This window comes from Cygnus atratus, chromosome 1 (assembly GCF_013377495.2).
Source record: "Cygnus atratus isolate AKBS03 ecotype Queensland, Australia chromosome 1, CAtr_DNAZoo_HiC_assembly, whole genome shotgun sequence".
NCBI lineage: Eukaryota > Metazoa > Chordata > Aves > Anseriformes > Anatidae > Cygnus > Cygnus atratus.
In genome coordinates, this window is record NC_066362.1 from 183,281,922 (window position 1) to 183,301,733 (window position 19,812).

Genomic DNA, 19,812 nt, shown 5'->3' on the forward strand with positions numbered 1-19,812 from the left:
CAAGTGTTTATTTAAAACCTGATACAGATGTGCCCAAGCTGCTCAGACCTCTGTTTGGATAGTGATATCCTCAAGCAACCTGTGAAAAACTGGGTAAACTGAGCAAGCTTGAAGCCTCTCAACAACACAAGCAACATCAGACTTAGCCAAATCCAAGGATGAGGGGCTGAGGCTGCTCTAGCCCTACAATTAGAGAGAAGGGGAACAAAAGGAGTGGAGGTAGGCATCCTGACATGGTTTGATCTTGTTCATGCACCCACTGAGGGATGGTGATTGCTTCTACTTGAAGGAGTCATCCTTCTTCTTTTTCTCAGCAATGCTGCCCTGCACGTCTGGCTCCACCCTCAGCTACGGGAACAACTCCTGCTTTCCAGGGCTCTGGCACAGGCAAAGCAGGCAGCAGAACCACAGCTATGTCGCTGTTCCCAGGAATCCGCTGCCAAAAGCAAGTGTCTGCTTTGTCTTTGCCTAGAGAAAGCCCACGAGGAAAATGTAACTCAGTAAATCCGTGGTGCTGTGGCTGGAGTTTTTCTCGTGCCCATGCCAGCACACTTGGAGTGGATTGAGGTTATCTCCACAGCAGGACGTACAACACTGCTGCTGCAACAGTTATTTCTTGTTTGGTGGTGGTGGACTGTGCCAGCACTTCACTGGAGCCCTGTAACAGTACATACACGGAGTAGATGTACTTACAGCTCTTGGGAACTTGCAGTCCCTTCCAAGTGGAAAATTCATTTTATTCTATGCATATTACACAGTGTCTGTGCTGAAAAAAAATAATAAAAAACAATAATAATAAAAAATAGGAGCCTTCCTTCGTTTTCACAGCTTCATCCAGTCTTCATAGTTTTCTACATATTCCTTTACTCATGTTTTTCTTTACAGAGCTATCCAGCATAAAAAGACAAAATGCAGACCAAACCAGGTTTTGGTTTATGAGTAAAGGAGGTTGGTTCATGTTTTAGAAGATAGGATTAGAGAAGGAAGGTTATACTGTGTGCAGGTCAAAGTTGGGCTTTTTCACTTACAAGGGGCAGGATAGGAAATCAGGCACTTAGGAGGGATAACAGCACATGAGGAACGGAATTAGCAGAGCCTAGGCGGGGCAGGTGACTGACAAGTGATGAGCGACACCAGCAGAAGAAGGGTTAGAGTAGATCCTGAAAATGAGAACGCAGGATTTGAAAGCCACGTGGGCAAAGATTTGGTCTTTAGGGAAGGGATTTAAAGTGTGTGTGGAGAGAGGGGAGAAGATGAGCTGTTATATATGAGCCTTGCTCCTGAGAAGATACATAGGTCAATAGGTTAGCAGATGACAGGTAATGCCAGCATATATTCAGCCACTGTAATAAAACAGTATAACCTGAAATACAGCCATATATGAAAAATTTGTATGATTGGTAGTGTATCAAATTCTAGAAATCTGTATACTCACTTGACGTCTTAACTAGACTTTTTCAACATATTGCAGTTAAAATTGGCACCACACATGAATGCAATCTAGCTGTTTTACAAATCTGAGTCTGACTCAAAGCTACTATCAAAGTAAAGATTTACAGACTGACAGAAATCTAGGCAGTGTCCGCCTGCTGCTGTCCCCTCCTGGCTGGGGCATCTCCAGTAGCAGAACTGGCATTTTAATTCACACCACCAAAGAAGATGGGCTGGGGATAGCACAGTGGGTGGGAGTGTAGACCACCTTGTTCTGCCTCCTCTTCGCTGCCAGCAGCACTTGTGAGAAGATGAATGAGAAACCAGAAGTTTTAGCACCTGGAAGAGATGCAGTGAGATTTGGCAGAACTCAGGTATGAAAGCCCTGGGATTCATGACCAAGTAGTCATGCCTCAGAAAGTTACACACCACACCTCAGCTGAGCCACCGTAACTGTCTGTGTCTGGCTTTACTCAACAGCAAGCATGAGCCAATGCACCTTAACCAGATTTAAGGCTAGCAGGGCAGAGGAGCAGAAACCGAAGGTTTTTTGGTTTGTTTGTGTTTTTTTTTTGAAAAGAAGTCTGCATGGTGTGCAGGCTGAAGGAGGGCATCCTCACCTACATGGCGCTCTGTGGCAGCACCACCACTTGCAAGGGGAAAAGCACAGGATTTAACAGAAAGGTCTAAACAGGGAGCCTGACTGATAGGTTTTAGACCTAAATACGCAACTCCTCTATCATAGTGTGGATATATTTGATGTGATAATATTACTTTCCTCATAATCTTTCTACAGATTGATGTTTTAAGTGCATAAGTTAAAAATAAACAGCATTGTGGATGTAAAATCTCAAGTCACGCCGAGTTAGGATGTGTGATTGGCACTTCATAAATGTTTACAGTGATTTATAAATAACAGCGTCTCTTCTGCCACTCATCTGTCAAGAAGTCTCCTGCAGGAGAAGGGAGACAGCAGTGGGGAAGCAGCTGATATTTTAAGATGTTTTGGACCAAAGTGGCAAAGAGAGGTATTCAGGGAGTTGCATTACATCCCCCTTCTCCCTCACAACCCTCACACACACATGCCTTGATGAATTTGCACTGCGGAGCTGTAATTCCATTGTGGCTTTCTGATGTCTACACAAACTGCATTAGCTTTTCTGTCATGTTTTACAAGGAAAAAAAATTTGGCGAAAATGTCAGCAGGATGATATCTTTAATCATATTTATTGATTGACTTCAAAAGGCTCAGTGCAATTTAACTGGAACCCTCAATGCAATCAGAGGCAGGTTCAGCCAGAACCTATTCCTAGCATCGCCTAGAGCCTTAAATTCACAAGTACCTTTTGTCTCTGGTGTCCTCCTGTATAAGTGGCCGTAGTGACTGGACTTACCCGATATTTCTCTTTCAGCCTGTTCTTATTACAGATAATCCAATATGCTGTCCAATACAGCTAATCTAGCATATGGTTAGAAATGGTTTGCTGTTCTCTGGCCAGTCCCATGAACCGACAGGACCATTCAAAGCCCCTGTGAAAGTATTACTAAATCCTATTTACAAAAAGTTTTATTTCCTTGCATTGCTGTTAAAAGCTGAGTGGAAGTCCTATGTGACCGGCTCGCAAAACCACTGGTCGGATTTTCAGGACGGCAAATTCAAGGCACAGGCTGCTCGGCCAGCGGGACCCCAGCAGCTGTCTCCCATGGGTGAAAGCTGTGTGTGTGGGGATTTCTGCAGGACACAGTGCCTGGGTGACTGGGTGACAGGAGAAGCTGAGGCGGGAGCCAGTGGCGTCCCCTGAGCCCAGGAGGGCCCGGACCCGGCCTCTGCCCCCAGCCCCGCTCGGGACCCCTATGGCGGGGAGCTGAAATGGCGGCGCCTCAGGGCTGGGGCGGCTGCGGGTGCGGGACAGGCAGAGAAGGGATGGGTGGGGTGGGCTGGGCGAGGGGGTGAGCTGTGAGTGTGCGTGAGTGTGTGTGTATGTGTGAGCGTGTATATGATTGTGTGTGCGAGGTGGGGACATGCTCATGTGTGCGTGCGGGGCGAGAGGTCTGTCGGGGCAGGGGGCAGCAGCGCCATGGGGTGAGGGTTCAGTGTGGGCGGTGGGGGTGTGGAGGGTGAGCTCTGTGCATGTGTGCGTGAGGAGTGAGCGAGTGTGTGAGGAGTGGGGGTGCGAGGAGTGGGTGCGTGAAGAGTGCATGTGTGTGTGTGTGTGAGGAGTGAGTGTGCGTGAGGAGTGTGCATGTGAGGAGAGAGCGTGTGAGGAGTGTGTGGGTGGCAGTGTGTGTGTGTGAGGAGTGGGTGTGTGTGTAAGGAGTGGGTGCATGAAGAGTGAGGGTGGGTGTCAGGAGTGAGTGAATGCGTGAGGAGTGTGTGTGTAAGGAGTGCATGTGTGTGAGGAGTGAGTGAATGTGTGAGGAGTGTGTGCGGGGGGGGTGTTTGAGGAGTGAGTGAGCGTGTGAGGAGTGTGTGCGGGGGGAGTGTTTGAGGAGTGAGTGAGCGTGTGAGGAGTGTGTGTACGTGTGTGTGTGTGAGCAGCCTATGTGTCTGTGAGCAGTGTATGTGTGTGTGTGCGCGCGGGGCGGGCGGCGGGGGGGGAGCGCAGGGGCGGGCCGGCGGCCGCGCTGCTGCTGGCGGCGCTCCAGCGCGGCGCACTAATACAGGCAGCCGGCTCCCGCCTGACTGACGCCGGCCGGGGCTGCTGCTGCCGCTGCCGCTGCGCCCTGGCCCCGCCACCGCCGCCGCCGCGCAGCTGCAGCCCCAGCCCCGCTCCCAGCCCCGCTCCCTCCCTGCGAGGCACCGAGACCCCAGCCCGAGCCGGCGGCAGGTAAGAGCCGGGGCTCCCCGCCGCGTCCCGGGGCGGGGGCCGCGCGGAGCCGTCCCCCCGAAGTTACCGGCGGCGGCGGGGGGCAGCGGCCGGTGCCGGTGCCGGTGTCCCCGCGGCGCTGGGGGGCCGGGAGGGGGCCGGGGCGGCGGGGGCAGAGGCAGAGGCAGAGACAAGGCGACGCCAGGGCTGCGAGCGAAAAGGAGGAGGAAAAAAAAAAAAAAAAAAAAAAAAAAAAAAGCGTTTTTATGGATGGCTGAGCGCTGACAAGCCTCCCCGCCGTTATGATTGCTTTCCTTCTGGTTTAAGAAGGGGGGGGGGGGGGGGGGGGAGAAGAAAAAAAAAAAAAACCTAAAGCAAAACAACAACACAGAAATCCCCACATGACACGTTTGGGAATAGTTTTCCTTTCAAAGGTTGCTCGCTGCTCAAGAAATGCCGCTCCTGGACACGCTCCCGAGCAGAATTTCGGGGATTTGGTTGTGTACCAAACGCCGTCCTGGGTTTCGGCTCTGCAGCCGAAACGCTGGCTGGTGCTGGTTACCAAAACCTAGCAGCCCACCCCATGGCAAAGCCAGCCCCATCCCAGCTGTATCCCCTTGCCCCCACAAAGCCAGACCCATCCCAGCTCTATCTCCGTGCCCCCGCAGCTCTGAGCCTCGGGAGCTCAAAGTTTGGCTAATTTGCAACAATTCCGATATTGTGTGGCAACTGCATTTTCCTCCTTTGATTTTATGGGTAAATTAATTTGATGCTAGCCAGGGCTGCTTTAAAGGACGGCTTAGTGGGAATAAAAATAAATGACACACGCTTGCATGCTCACAAACACACACACACGCTGTTAATTACTCGCATTTTATAGATTAATGAGGAAAAAACTCAGCCCAGAACGGTCAACTTCTCAGTGAATGAACTCTCCCTGGGTAGCAGTAGGAAATGATGTGCACGTCTTTGGAATGTGTTCAAGTTTGGGGCTGTTTGGGAAGGACACTGCAGATAAGGCAAGTTTCGCTCCTTTGTACCTGCGACGTGGAGGAGCGAGGGGCTTTACCCGTGCGCCCGTCCCTGCGGTAGGAGCGACCTGCTCGTCTTCGGGAGCGTAAGCTCGAGAAAAACGCCACAAAATTCTTCCCCTCAGCAACGGTAGGACAAATGCCATCACTCCAACAAGCCTCATCCGTTTTAATCCAGCCAGACAACTCCCTTCGTCCAGATTTGATAAGTACCGGTGTCTGGCTGGTGCGTGTTTGTTTCCTGCTAGGTTTTAAAACAGAGGCTGGGAGTGTATTTTTTTTTCCTATTTTAAATATTGAGTTAATTTGACATAGTGGCTAAGATAAACATGAATTTTATCAAGAAGTATACATTGTGTTACATTTACTGAGTTGTGCAGTAGTTTCCTTTCTTGTCTGTCCCTTGTGATGGAGTTAACAAACATTTTCTACTTCACCATGTCACAGGCATATAAGCTGATAAACTGTAATTCTGCAGAAATGACTGAAATAGGGGTCGAGTGCATTTTACCACGCATCCTGGTGGTAATCAGGATTCGTGTGTTGATAGGGGCTGGAGACAGATGCTTTTATGCACATGCAGCAACTGAAACGAACACGCACCAAGGTTTACTCTGAGCTGTCAGCCGCACAACTTTGCGAAGAAGTTGGGCACTAATATTTTATTAATGCACTTGTCTGAAGTTAAGAGGCACACGCGCGTATGCCAAATATCCACAGAAGGTGGAGAGGAGTGTAGAGGAACTGGGGAGCTGCTTGGGTCTGGAAGCTGCTTTCACATGAGTTGGTAGCAGTGCCCCGTGCTGCCTTCGCTGGGGATGGAACAAGGCCTAGCGCAGTAAAATAGGAGCAGGGAAGTGTCGGCATAACGTATCACATAACATCTGGACAGTTAATCCTCCTTTCTCCCCTTTTATTCTTTTACAGACTTGGTGCATTTCACATTTGAATCCTTAGCTATCTGCTGTTATCAGCCCGGCAGATAGAGTGTCATCTAATCCTCTGCTGAATGCTAAAGTGCTGTAATTCTGATGGCCAGGCTAATCTGTCGCGATAAAGTTTTATTTTTCCATTGTTAAATTCAAAGGACAATGACTGCTAATTACAAGTGACCTCTAACCAAAACACTAGCTAGTGTTTTATCACCGGTGCTGATACTTGCTAGCAGTATTCCGGCATCAGCTGCACGAGGCACCCTGCTTCAAAGAAACCTAGCAGAAGAATTCGGGGAGCCAAAAGGGGGGGAAATACATGTGCTCTAGGCAATTTGCTGCAAAAAAACATGGTGAAAGTGTACATAGATTCTATTTGCTGTGCAGCATATCTATTACAGATAATAATAATGACAGGGATGGGGAAGAAATAATTAAAAATTTCACTTAAAATATTTATGATAGCAGCACAGCAAATACATACATACCAAAGGCTGTTATGGTAGACTGCGTGGTTTCCTGCTGCAGGCTGGTATAAAGAATCATTAGAGTTATTGTACATTAACAGCCAAAGACAGTAATAGCAATGACAATTTGAGAGAATCATTGCTTTCCTATTACTGTCTTTGAGGACTTTTGTTGTAAGAAACATTAGACTGAATACAGTGTAATAAAATTAATTTTTCAAAAATATTCTTTATAACGTTGGAATGGTAATAGCGTGGGAATTTTGCAGATAAAGAGGCGATTTGAAGAGTTTAGGGCTCTGTGTAGTCACTAGAGTAGCTGAAATACTTGCTGAGCTTTTGCAGATGAGGGGATCTAATAGACTGCGGGATCGGAGCCCAGTCCGAGATCCTGATGGGTATACGTACACGTTTACATCAGAGCAGGTGACACACTGTCTGCCCAACGTTTTTTTTGTGCAGATAGCTGTGATTTTTAAACGGATTTTTCTACAGGACCACTTGCAGGTTTCTGCAAGAACTGTTGCAACATCCTAGACAGATGCACGGCAGAACAGTTTTCTGTGAGGTTCAGCTCCTCTGGACAAGGGCACAGCAAGGACACCGTGGAGGTGGACACGATTTCCTAGCTTACACGGTCGCCACTGTAAAAACAGAAAGCAGAAAGGAAAAGAAAATCTGATAATCGACCCTGTGGTTTATCTTTATTTATTTTTGAGGCAGCATGAAGCTCTAGGTGTGTTTCTCCCTGGGAGGAGAAATGCCATGTCTTTCCTGCATCCTTCTCTCCAGAACTTGTTTCCTTCCCACTCTTCTTCATCGTCAGTCACACCACCATCCTTCCCTCTGCCAAACTCGGCATCATCCTTTGACTGCTGTGTTTCCTCACAACTCTTGGTACTCCCAGATGTCTCCTGCCACTTTTTCTTCACGTTACTTCTTACATTCCCCCCTTCCTTTTGTTTGCAGCTGCCAAAGCATTAGTGCACGCAGTGGCACCCTTCCAGCTCGATACTGCAACCTCCTGTTTCCCAACAAGCTCCCTTCTTCCACCTACGTTCTGTTCCCAGGCAGCACGACCCCTGCCAAAACCCCGTATCTTTTGTTTTCCTTTCTGAAACGTCTCTGCGCAGACTCCCGTTCTGGAGTCTTTATATACTCCTGGTTTTTAGTTAGGCTTTGAAAAATTTCCCCGCTTGCACGGTTCTCCAGGACTATTGGCCTCGGTCCTGCGGTCCACTGAAAGACGGGAAGGAGGAGGAAGGAAAATGAACAGATCCTTGGGTCATTACAGTTTGTTCTGCTTCAGGCTTCCTTTCACCCTCATTACCTGGCTACAATAGGAGCAAGATTGGTCGCTGCTTGATAACTGTTACTCTCTTTGTCCTGCCCCGTATTGTACTCGGTCATGCAGCTGCGCTGTGAGGAGCGCGAGGCAGCGGGCTGGTGGTGGTGGTACCCTTTCCAGAAGGTGGTGTTTGCTCACAGCAAAGCTCCGTGTAATTAAGAACACTTTATAATGCAAATAACCACGCTGCTGAGGTTGGTACACTTAAACAATGGTTAATCATTTTGCAGTTTCTTGCCATGCCTTCCCTTAGTGAAAAATCTTTTTATTTATTTTTGGTAAAGCTTTCCTGTGGAGCGTTCCTCATCAGGAGAGGTCCGAGGGCTTTACAGGGCGGTCCCAGTCAGGATACCTACATGGCAGGTGCAGAAATCAGGGCACCCGAGGGAAGACCAGTTACAGGATGGGATCCCACATGCTGGGCTCAGAAGGGACCAAAGGCACCAGGAGCTCATGTGGCTTTTCAGGACTCCTTTCTGGTTACTTGCTGGCCTGGCCTATCCAAACCTACTTGTCTCCATCAAATGACTCCAGCTGCCAACGTGCAGTTTCTTACCCCGCAGCGTGTGAGGTGGATAATTTATCTCTTTAATCGAGAGCTCCTGGATTGCTTCATGGAGGGCATGAAGCCTCCACAGGGCCATCTAGAGTAGGGAAACTGAAATTCGTCCCTGTGTGAAGCGGCACCCTGCTGCTGCTTGTCCTGCAAGGCTTCTGCTGGGGCCTGGGCTTCTTGGTGGAGACCTGTGTGGGGTCTTGGGCAGAGCCGAGTGGTAGGAGGGGAGAGGAAGGGGAGAAACAGAGTCGGGATGTTCCCTGGGCTCCTGGGGTGAGCTTGCAGAAGAGATACGTTTCTTCTGAAGGCTCGGGGCCCTCTTTCTGCCCTCTGCTTGGTACCCCGCGTTTTCTGGAGCTGGCTGTTACCACGGCATGTCATCTCGCATCTTAAAGGGAATCCGGCCCTCATTTTGTGCTCCCAGGCCCTAACGTAGGCATGTGAAGGCTGTTTAATCTCATCAGCAAGCGTTCTGCTTTGCGGAGAAGCTGAGCACCCACATCTCCGGCTGAAGTCGCCGGGGCTGGCCAGCCGTCTCCTCCTTCTCCCCCCACAGGAGGGAACTAGACAGACAAGCTCCTGCTCCTTTTGTTCCTGGTGCTGCCGTTGTGAGACAGCTTCCACGGAGAGTCCAAGCACATCCAGCTACTCTTCATGGAAAACGCCTCGGTGCCGTCCCTTGCGAGCATCGGCCCCTTGTCCAAGGCAACCCCAGCCGGTGAATCAGATGAAATCCGCTAACACCAGAGCCTACCTGTCCTCCACGCCTATTCTGAACAGTTTTAGGCCGGTGGATGCTCCTCCCTTCCCCCCGCAGGGTTTCAGGAGCCGCTGAGGGCTCCATTAGCGCAGACGGCTGCGGATGTCGGTGCGGGAGAGCCCATACGTCAGTCTGAGCGCATTAGCAGCTTCCCACAGTGAGAGCCTTTTAGGAGAGACACGTTTGCATGCGATATGGTTTGAAGGCAATGAAATGCCTAGCGTGATTTCCCTGGAAAACTGCTAACGTGGGGAGTTTGCGTGCGTGACATTCCTCCCCCTACGTGGAGGTGGCCGTGGGGAGGAAGGAGAGGTGGCTGGCGGTGCAGCTGCTCCCTCCTGGGCCCGCTGGAGCTGCTTCTGGAGGTTCTTCCCTTTGAGCCCTTTATTGACCATCTGTGTGATCTATCGATCTGTATTTCGCTCGCCAGGCTGAGTGGGGGATTCGGTGAAACCTGCAAGAGGTGCCTGCTGCGTTAGCACCGCGATGGAGTCAGTGACCCCCCGGGCAGCCCACCCGAGGTGTCGGGATGGAAGCTGCAGCCAGGACCATGTCTGGGTCTGCTCTGTCAACGTGGGGCCGTTACAGGGCACAGATCACTCAGCCAGCTCGCAGTGTCACAGGTTACCTTTGGCTCTGGGATGTTGGATACCTGGCGCAGCTGGGCAGCAGGTCTCAAAAATGCGAGATGCATGGAGAAGCAGGCACCAAAGTTTCATCGCCAGGATGAGACCTTGCAGATCTGCCGAAGGGAGCCAGCCTCCCTTCCTTTCCGTGTGTCCCAGCAGGAAATGAAGGTGTTAGGCACCTGAACACCGCAGAGCTGGGCCTCAGATCTCCTGCTAGGCAGATGGCGTGTGCTACACAGAGAAAACAGTTGCCATACCCATTTCCCGTGCACGTGCTGTAAATGTACAACTCGGGCTCAGAAAGTGCATTCCTCTCTAACAGCTCGAGACACTAAACTTTCAGGATAGCCTCTCCATCAGACCTGAGTGCCAGATCCTAGGTGAAGCAGCTGTTCTTCAGAAGTATCCTTACTCGCAGCATTCTTAACGTCTAACTCCAAGCAAATCCTTTCCCTAAAATGTGTGTTTGGGAATTTCTCCAAGAATGCCAGTGATTGATAACAAGGATTACAGGATCTGATTAGTGTGGATATAAACTTCAGGCCAGCAATGAAGCTGAAATTCTTTTCCAGTCCCCTTCTTCCTTTGTGAAGTGTTTGTTCTGGAGGCACTTGGCTGCGTGCTTTGTATTAGAGACGAGTCAGCGTTTATTTTAAAAGCAGGAACTCTATTTTTTGCGTATTTCCAACTGTTCCATTTTTAGAAACACCGATGGGTTTTGCTACAGTTTCACTGGGAATGGTGGGTATGTGAAGAATGCGGGACCCAACTGTCTATAAAATGGGGATGACCAGAGCGACGAGAAGATGTGTTGGCTCCCCAAGGCAAGTTGATGCACCTCCCCGTCGTATCCCGCTGCCTTCTCCCACTAATACGTCCTCAGAGCTTCCCCGCAGCATGTTGACTCCTTGGGGGTGTTATCTAAGGAGGGGAAGGCGGTTGGGAGATGGGCGCTTTGTCAGGGCTGCCGGTCTGTGCCCGAGCAAAGCAGCCCCAGGAAGGGATAAGGCAGGGGCTGGGTGATCGGTTTGTCTTCCTGCCCGCGGGGAGCAGGGCGTGGGGCAGAGCAGAGGGTGTATCCCTCCGGGATTGCATCTCAGAGACTTCGGTGTGGCCCAGCCGGGGAACGCACTGTGGTTGACTCCATATAAACATCACAGCCCCTGGTTTCCTTTAAAAATTAATGCCGAGGAAGGAAGCGCGGTCAAAGAGAGATCACAGTGATAAGTTGGTCCGGTTTCGTATTTTTGCACAGATTTTGGTTGTGGTAATTCTCTGTGGTGCCTCCACATATTGTGGGCGATTTTCAAAGGTGCAAATTAGTGAGAATTTCCAGTCCTCTGCTTTCTCTGTTTTTTTGTTGTTTTTTTTTTTTTTCAGGTGAGCGTGTTTATCCTGAGCAGCGGGATGCAGGTAGCACTGCCTGAGTTAGCACAGGGCTCGAAACCAGCGTAACCGTGTTAGCGTAGTGCTGTGCCTGAACAGAGAGGCTCACGGGCTTGATTATTATAGAGGGCTGCAGGGCTTTCCAGTCCCTTCTTCCTCCCCAAGGCCAGCACAGCTATTCCTGAAGAAAGCTGGGTAACTCAGAGAGCTTGTGGGTCTCCTCCTTAGGGATCTCCAAAAGCCGCCTGGACGTGGCCCTGGGCAGCCTGCTCTGGGTGTCCCTGCTTGGGCAGGGGTGGCATCGGGGGCCTCCAGGGGGGCCTGCCAGCCTCAGCCAGCCTGTGGCTCTGTGATCTGCTCTCTCAGACCTCCAACAGCAGTAAGTATCCCAACACATAGCTCTCTACTGTTACACATTCTCATGTGGACATGAAATATGGATTGCTCCTACCCTACTTGCAGCAGCCTTTTGCACATTCGCGTGCTGTCACCACATCCGTGTCCCTCCCTTCTTCCTCACTAACGCAGCTTTGCTGATTGCGGTACCCAAAAGATGAACTCGTTCTGCATTCAGCCTGGGGCTGCACCATCTCAAAGATGCACTCGCTCGGAGTGGTCCCACTACGGAAATTAGTACATCCTTTCCCAGTTAGGCACCACGGACGTACCAGAAGCGAGCTGGGTACTTAGTTTTCTTTTTTGACTGAATTTATGCCTCAAACACAGCCACAAGTGTTTGCCCTGTGGAAATTTATGTGGCTGTGTTAAGCTGTACAGCTCATGTGCCTGAATCTGTCCTCCTTTATAGCAAACGAAGATGTGTTACTCCTGTCGAGAGAAGCCGGACTGTGCTGAGGTAATATCTGAGTGGTTCCACAAGCTCAGAGAGATTATGTGGAAGTCACAGACGTTTAGACACTGGCATCAGACGTTGTCCTCTTCTAATCCTGGAGGCACTGAATGCAGCGAGGGCTCCGCAGTGTGGAGGAGTAGCCAGAGAGGCACGAAGCGCTGTGGGATTTGTCTTTGATATCGATGGCTTCGCTCAAAGTTCAGCGCAGAAAGGCTTTCAGACCAAAGCTGAAATAAACAAGAAAATGAGCTTCAGAAGTTTGCATTATTCATTTAAGCTTATAGGAATAAACAATGAGATGCTGCCAGGGCTGTGTGAAACATGGGTAAATTTGAGTCTCAAGTACTTTACCTCATATCATTGCAGCTGTTTTCAATTGGAGCACTTCAGGGTCAAACCAGGAAGAAATTTGGTTTCTTAATTAAAAGCAAAAAAAAAAAAAAAATCCTTCTTTACATCCTATTTAATTAAAACCCTGGGTGTCAGGTTCTGTGGTTGTGGAAGAACTCGGTAACAATGTAATGAATAATTCATTCCCTGTGTTTTGTTGGGTGCAAAAGGCAGTGGTTTTGGATGGGTTCATAACAACACCCTCGTCTTTCTGGTCCCCATCCCAAGAAGGAGCCCGGGGGATCCCAAATTATGCCGTGGGTGCCACAAGTGGAACATGAGTCTTTTCAAGGTGATTTGCATCTGTCAGGAGTAACACGGGGCCGCTGTTCCTGAGCCGTGAGCTGCCTGCTGGAGCAGCAGCACGTGTGCGTGTGTGGCTCACGTATGCATTTCCGTGGCACTCTGCAGGGGTAAATGCATGCATAAAAACCTCCCCTGCCCTGCTCCGAGCAGCTGTGCCTGCGAAATCCTGTGCCAGTGCCAGGATTTCTGCCTCAGACTCAGGATGTGTGAGCAGGCCCAGGGCAAGCTTGGTGAGGTTCCTCGCTCATTTGAGACCCAAAGTATTTGTAAACAGTCTTTTATTTCTTTATTTTAAAACCCTTTCCCCCCGCTGAGCTGTGGAAGATCCAGAGAGCAAACAGCAGTGACAACGTGACCGAGGAAGATCTTTGCCAGCCTGCAGTCTTCCGTCCGCTGCAGTACGCTGGCTGCTCTCAGCTGGGCACTAAATTGATTTGAAACCAAATCAAGTCTCAATTACAGCAATATCAGCTCTGGGAGAACTCATGTCCTTTTCTCTTTCCTAGTAGGTAGAAGTAACTAGCTCAGTGCTAGGTAAAAATAACCGACCGCGTGCGTGTTCACAGCATTCCTTCTTACATTGTTTGACTGAAATAATATTCTCCCGTCCAATTCTGTTGTGATTTAGTCACCGAGCTGCAGACTTCCAGCTATAATTGTCTCGCTGTTCCATTTTCCAGCCGCGTGCAATCTCCAAGAACTGTGCAGCTTCTGTCTAGACGACCCTCTGAGAAATCTCCCTCTGTGGCCTGACTTAGCTGTTGCAATGACACCGAGCCTGATGATGTCAGCCATTTTCGAGACTGATAGCCGTGCCTCTCGCGGCTCACTTAGCCGAGGCAGGGCAGAGCCTCGGAGTTTTATTCTGACACCAGATGCATGCCCACATCTGCACAGACGTGCACACGCACAGATACGCTTTTGAGGATGGCTGGGCACCGTGCTGGTGTTGTGTTTTAAACCTGTTTTCACCAGCATCCCTGCAGCACTCCTCTTTGACTTCTTGCATAGAGCTTGAAGCGAAATTTAACGAGGACTGATCCAATTCCACCGCTACGCCCACTGAAATTAAATTATCAGGGAACTTCAGCAGCACAGTGACCTGCGCAGATGTTCTGCCAGGGGATGATGCAAATCCTAGTGGCACAGTGGATCCTTTTTGCATGAAACCAAATCTAAATTTCCCCAAACCTTTCCAGAGTGGAGGTGTCGCCGTGCTGTCACATGAGATACAGAGGAGGGTCAATTTCCATGAGCTCTGGAAGGAGCCCCTCGTACTGGCTTCAGCAGGACTCGGCTTGGGTCAGGGAACATCACATGATGTGTAATGTGATGATCAAGTGTACACCACAGTGATGGTGTTTCGTCTGCTGCTCTCCGATCGTGGTGTGTCGGGCTCTTCAGCAGCACAGGGAAAGTTACTGTAGAGGAGTTCCTGGAGGAGCACGTTTCTCCTGTTGACCTGAGGGCCTACAGGCTAGCTCTGCACTGCCAGGTGAAAAATGTGCTTAGGAGCAGGAGGAAGTATTCCAGTCCCCTCTGCTCCTGTCCGTAGCAGTCATTCACATCTGAGGCGGGACTCATCTCGCCCAGCGTTCGTTGTATGCAGTGCTGGGTTTTGCTGATCTTTTTCTGGGTGGAAATGGAGTGGAGAGCTCTGTGCCATGCACACACACGTATTTCTCACGTATGTATTCAGGGATTTCAGGGTGACTAGGTCAGATAGGAGTGTCAACAATTTGGACGTGTTTATGTGGCCATGTAAATTCTACCCCAAGGCTGTCTCCAAACCAGTAAATTAAACATGCCTGGTACTGTTCTTGGCCTTGAGGCCAACTGGGAGGGAGACACTTGCTTCCATGCACTAGGTGTCTCGTCCTCCAAAACAGGGAGGCTCTATGCAAACTTCTTATTAGGAGTGAGCCCTGCTCCCTGCTAACTCCTGAATCGTGCACAAGAATTACGTGAGGGACTGCTACTCGGCACAGATCAAAGCCATTTCAGGTACCGTGGTAACAATTTACACTGTACATAATCAAATTCTCATGCTTAGAAATGTTCCCCAGCATTGTTTAATCTACTAGCTTAGATGTAGCTAAGGTGGGCACCCAGTATTTAGGGAGAACGGAACAGGTGAGCTGGGCTGAAACGTTTCCAGTCCCACCTTTTCCTCTTCCTGTAGACCACAAAAACAAAAAGGTTTGGTCCATGCTTACATGCTGTGTGTCTTCTGTCTCTCCCATAAAGCAAGTTTTAAACCTTGGGCTAAACTCGGCAATGGAATAAAGACTTAAGGCATGGAAGACTGACCATGTTTGGTCTTGGCTAGTCTCTTACCAGCCAGACAAAGTTTCCCATGTCTTCCAAGAAGAAGGAATCGTGTTAGTTGTCCCCTGAATGATGTGTGACTCATACGACAGTACATCATACTGTCGCTGAAGGAGATAGAGGCAACCAGACCAGAACTCCCATCACGGTACGGCCAGGGCACGATACATGTGGTGGGGGTGTGGATCACAACCATAACACTTCCCTACCCCTCTGTGTTCTCTAGTGGTGAGCATCAAGAAACAAGACGGGTCGTCAGCACGGCGAATGTGTCCAACACAGCTTTAAAACCTTCCGGCATCGGAAGTTTCCAGTTGGGTGGGCAAGTTGCCTGTTAGAGAAGGCACGCAGTTTAAACAACTGCTGTCCTAAGAGATCATTAAAATGAAATTGTGAATTAACATCTCTATCTTTACAGCCCTGGAGCGGAGTGGCTGCCTAGGTATTTCATAATGGGGTATCTAAGCCTAGCAACACATGGCTTCGTCGGCTGAATAATATGCAGTATTATGTAATTTAATAACATTAAACTAGGATGCTCTGATAATTCTATTATTTGAAAGCTGTTTAATGTATTTAATTGCATCTATATTTTGTATGTCAGTTGGATTTGGGGCGAAAAAGATTTTAGAAGAAACTGGGGGGAGAACGATAGGAAATTGTGCAACGTACTTATCTGAGACTGCATCACATGGACTGCAAAGCGCTGCTTTTGCTTTTATACACATACCCTTGGCGACTCTCCCACTAGCAACAATAGTGCTCAGACTCATACTGATGTCACTGTTGAGTTATTTAATTTGACCGAACGAGATTAATGTGTTTATTTAAAACCTCGGTCAAAATGGAAAAGAGGCTCGGGACAATACTTCTACGTGAACACGTTATGTTTTCCTCTGATGATTGCAGCGTTGCCTTAACGTTATCGGGGCAGCTGTTGACACACACTAACGCCCGGGAGACCCCCGCAGATAAGAAGCACCGGCCCTTTTCCCCTGCTGCAGAGCCTTCTGCACCAGCGCTGGTACCTCGGGCATTCATCCCAGCCTCTCCTCGCTTCCTCTTGCTGCTCTCAGGGCTGACCCGCAGCCATCCCAGCCCTGTTTTTATTTTCTCGTGTGAGGATGGGGTTTGGCAAAGGCAGCCACCGGCAGGCCCTCCGCAGGCTCCGATGGGCAGCAAGGGACGAGCACCTGGGAGGAGCAGGGGCTCTGCAGGCTGAGCCTGATCTCACAAAAGCTGGGGCCTGCCGGCCCCAAAGTTCATCCGCAGTATGTTTTACAAACAGCTCGAGGGTTTTTTCCTGGGATAAATCATTCTGAGCTCATTTCTTTCTCACTTGTTCCCTCTAAGTGTCTGGAATAAACTTCGGCTCTGATTCAGTGGCAATAGCAACGATCCAGTTAAACGCTCCAGGTCGTAGGATTTTTACAAATACAGAGGGAGAAAGAAGTCGAGGATCTGAAGTTTCTCTTTGCTGGGACAAGTTCGGGCAGTTCTGTGGGGCTGCTTATTGATTATTGACTGGTGCAAGTGAGGTGCTTGTTGCCGTACTCTGGCAAGAGCCTCTCTCAGTGTCTAATGACAATCAGACATATACACAGAATAAAAATAAGGAAATTGCATAACCCTGACCCTAATTCTGTGGGAGGCGCATGAAGCAAGGTGGGTCTGCTCTCCCTTCCAGTTCTGTAGTCGTTCTGTCCATATTTGCACGCTACCTCCTGTCCCCTGGTGCTTGGGGTGTGAACCTCCTGGTGGAGCAGCAGCCACTGCTCGGGTTTGTGACATGCCAGGGCGGCACCTTCGTGCTCTCTCTCCTTTGGGGTCAAGTGCTTCCATCTCCCCTGCTCTGTGGAAGTCCACAGAAGTTGGGAATTTGAGCCCCTGCCCTCACCACTGCTGCTCTCATGGAATGAGAGAATGTCCCCAGTTGGAAGGGACCCACAAGGGCCATGGAGTCCAACTCCTGGCTCCACACAGGACCACCCCAAAATTAAACCACGTGTCTGAGAGCGTTCTCCACGTGCTCCTTGAACTCCAGAGCGTGCTGCAGGGTTGTGTGGTGCTGAGGGTGTCAGACCCTGCTCAGGAACCAGGCTTTGGGACTGGCCTCCTGACCAGTGTCCCCAAGCGCCCTTTGAACTCTTCTAACAGCTGTGAATTTATGAACACCGCAGAATAACGCGGTTTGGGAAGCCCTGCTGCTGCCACCACCAGGCAGCATCTCTCTGTCTCCTCGGTGGCTGCATGGGGGTGAGAAGGACCTGCTCTTCCCACGGAGCTGCTGCTCTGGATGCATCCACTTAGCAGCTGCCTCCATCTCCCGTTTCAAGTGCTTTGTGCAGTCCTTTGGACTTGGTATGCACAGGGGGTCCGTGAACTATATTTAAAGCAGTAAATAGCTTGACATACAAGGACGTTTTTCCTCAGAGTTCCAGTCAGTGGAAATATGTCATTTTCAGCTAAAATTAGACTGGCTCCAGCTACATTAAGAAAAGGAGAAAAAAAAAAAGTAAAATAAAAACAACGAAAAGCCCTCAAGAACTAAACTCTTTCTGTTGGACTTTGTCAGAGTAGCAGCTCCTAGTAGAAACAACCCAGGATCCATCCAGTACAGTCTGTGTCCAAAAGCCTGTGATTTTCATCCAAAAAACTTTGAATTATTGGAGACAGCCAAACAGACTGGCTGGGCAAACAAGGTTTTCTCTTGCAAAGTGAGACAATGTAAATAAGCTTAGAGAATAGTGATAGATCTTTCAAAGGCACTAAATGAAATCTGGGAGTAGTTGAATTTTAAAAGAATTTCACAGTTAATATTGTACAGCTCTTGACAAGCAGGGTGAGATTGGAGGGGCAGAGAAGGAGTTGAATACAGAAAAATATTCTACTCGTTGCTCCCATACAATCTGATATTACAGATTTAATTCTGTAGAAGATGCATGAGCTGAACCTACAGCTACCAGCACAGAAAAAAAAAGCTACATTTTCTTTCACAATAAATACACCCCCAATCTGCAACAATTTGCCTATTGCATTAAACTCTAACTACAAATGAAAGTGACTGGACACTTTCTGAGGCACAGCTCTAAAATGAGTGTGGAGGATAGTGGGGAGGAGAGACTTGGACCCAAAATAAGCAAAACCAAACAAAAGCAGAACAAACAAACAAAAAAGCAGAAAATGATTGAAAATTAAATGCAGATTTTGAATCATTTCTCTTTCAAAATATTCTGTTGAAGGAACAATGAAAGGAGTGTGTGAAGCTTAACTCTGTGTTGTGTTGTTATTCCAGGCTTCATCAGCAGTTTCTTGATGTTCGGAAAGTTCTGAGACCCACCCTGTCGGACTACTTGTAACCAGCACCTGAGACTACAAAATCCTCTCTTGGAAGGAAGCGTCCATCACAATATTGTAAAAACTCTGCAGGCCTTGCAAGGCAGGAGAGTGATTCGTGCTTCCGTTGACACTGGTGTGTGATCTCTGCTTCTTATGCACTCCAGCACCCCTATCAGTTCCTTGTTCTCCTTCACCAGCCCCGCAGTGAAAAGGCTGCTGGGCTGGAAACAAGGAGATGAAGAGGAAAAGTGGGCAGAAAAAGCTGTTGATTCCTTGGTGAAGAAATTAAAGAAGAAAAAGGGTGCCATGGAAGAACTGGAAAGGGCTCTAAGCTGCCCGGGTCAGCCCAGTAAATGTGTCACGATCCCACGTTCCTTGGATGGGCGGCTGCAGGTGTCTCACCGCAAGGGGCTGCCCCATGTCATATACTGCAGAGTGTGGCGCTGGCCTGATTTACAGTCTCACCATGAATTGAAACCACTGGAATGTTGCGAGTTCCCATTTGGCTCCAAACAGAAAGAAGTGTGCATTAACCCCTACCATTACCGGCGGGTGGAAACCCCAGGTAATTATATCACCTCCAAATGATTCACATCTCTCCATTAGCTCTTGTACTGGCAGGTCTGTACCCAGTGCATCCTAACGAGTCCTCCTTTGAGATCTGAAGAGGCGGACTCTGTTTGATGGTGAAGGACCCTGGCTCTTTCCCGGCCCAGGGGCATCGCAGTCATGGCCACCTGCGGTGAGGAGCTCCTGGCAGGGATCTGCGTGTCCTTGGACCCCCGACGGATCTTGTCCAGGGTGCTGAAAGGGAGGTTCCTTTTGTGGACATGGGTGCTGGCCATCCTCTAATCCTCTCCCAATAGACCGGGGTCACTGCTGTGCCCATGGGCATGAAGGCTAGGCACCAGCCTGGTCTTACTACCTTGTCTGAAAACCAAAAATTGTCTCATTGATCCACAGGAAAAATGTATAGCTCTCTCTGTATAGATTAGAGTTGCAGTAAGATGGCTTGTTTTGCCATGGATGTGAAACCAGCTCAGTTGACTCCTCTTAAAATGCCTGATGGTATGCCTTCAGTGGGATTTAATGACCTCAGTGGGTAGTTTATGTGGAATAAATCCCCCAAGTTCTCATAAAACTTTGATTTTTTTTTCCACTGATGGTCCCGTTTAGACTAGACTTGGTCAGTGTTGAAAACTTCTGACCTCACTGAAGGGTCATTTAGTTGGGCTTTGTGTCAATGAGA

At 49.2% G+C, this 19,812-nt stretch overlaps 1 protein-coding gene across 2 annotated transcripts in view; it reads left to right on the forward strand.

Moving 5' to 3' along the window:
• Nucleotides 1-4,116: 4,116 nt before the first annotated feature.
• Nucleotides 4,117-19,812, forward strand: part of SMAD9 (SMAD family member 9) — a 36,803-nt gene continuing 21,107 nt past the window's right edge. The window contains exons 1-2 of one of the 2 annotated variants that reach the window (XM_035542871.1): nucleotides 4,117-4,259; nucleotides 18,520-19,128. In XM_035542871.1, the coding sequence (XP_035398764.1) occupies nucleotides 18,717-19,128 (412 nt within the window). In that variant the 5' untranslated portion in view covers nucleotides 4,117-4,259; nucleotides 18,520-18,716. The remainder of the gene's footprint in view (nucleotides 4,260-18,519; nucleotides 19,129-19,812) is intronic. The other variant, XM_035542872.2, reaches the window with a different exon arrangement.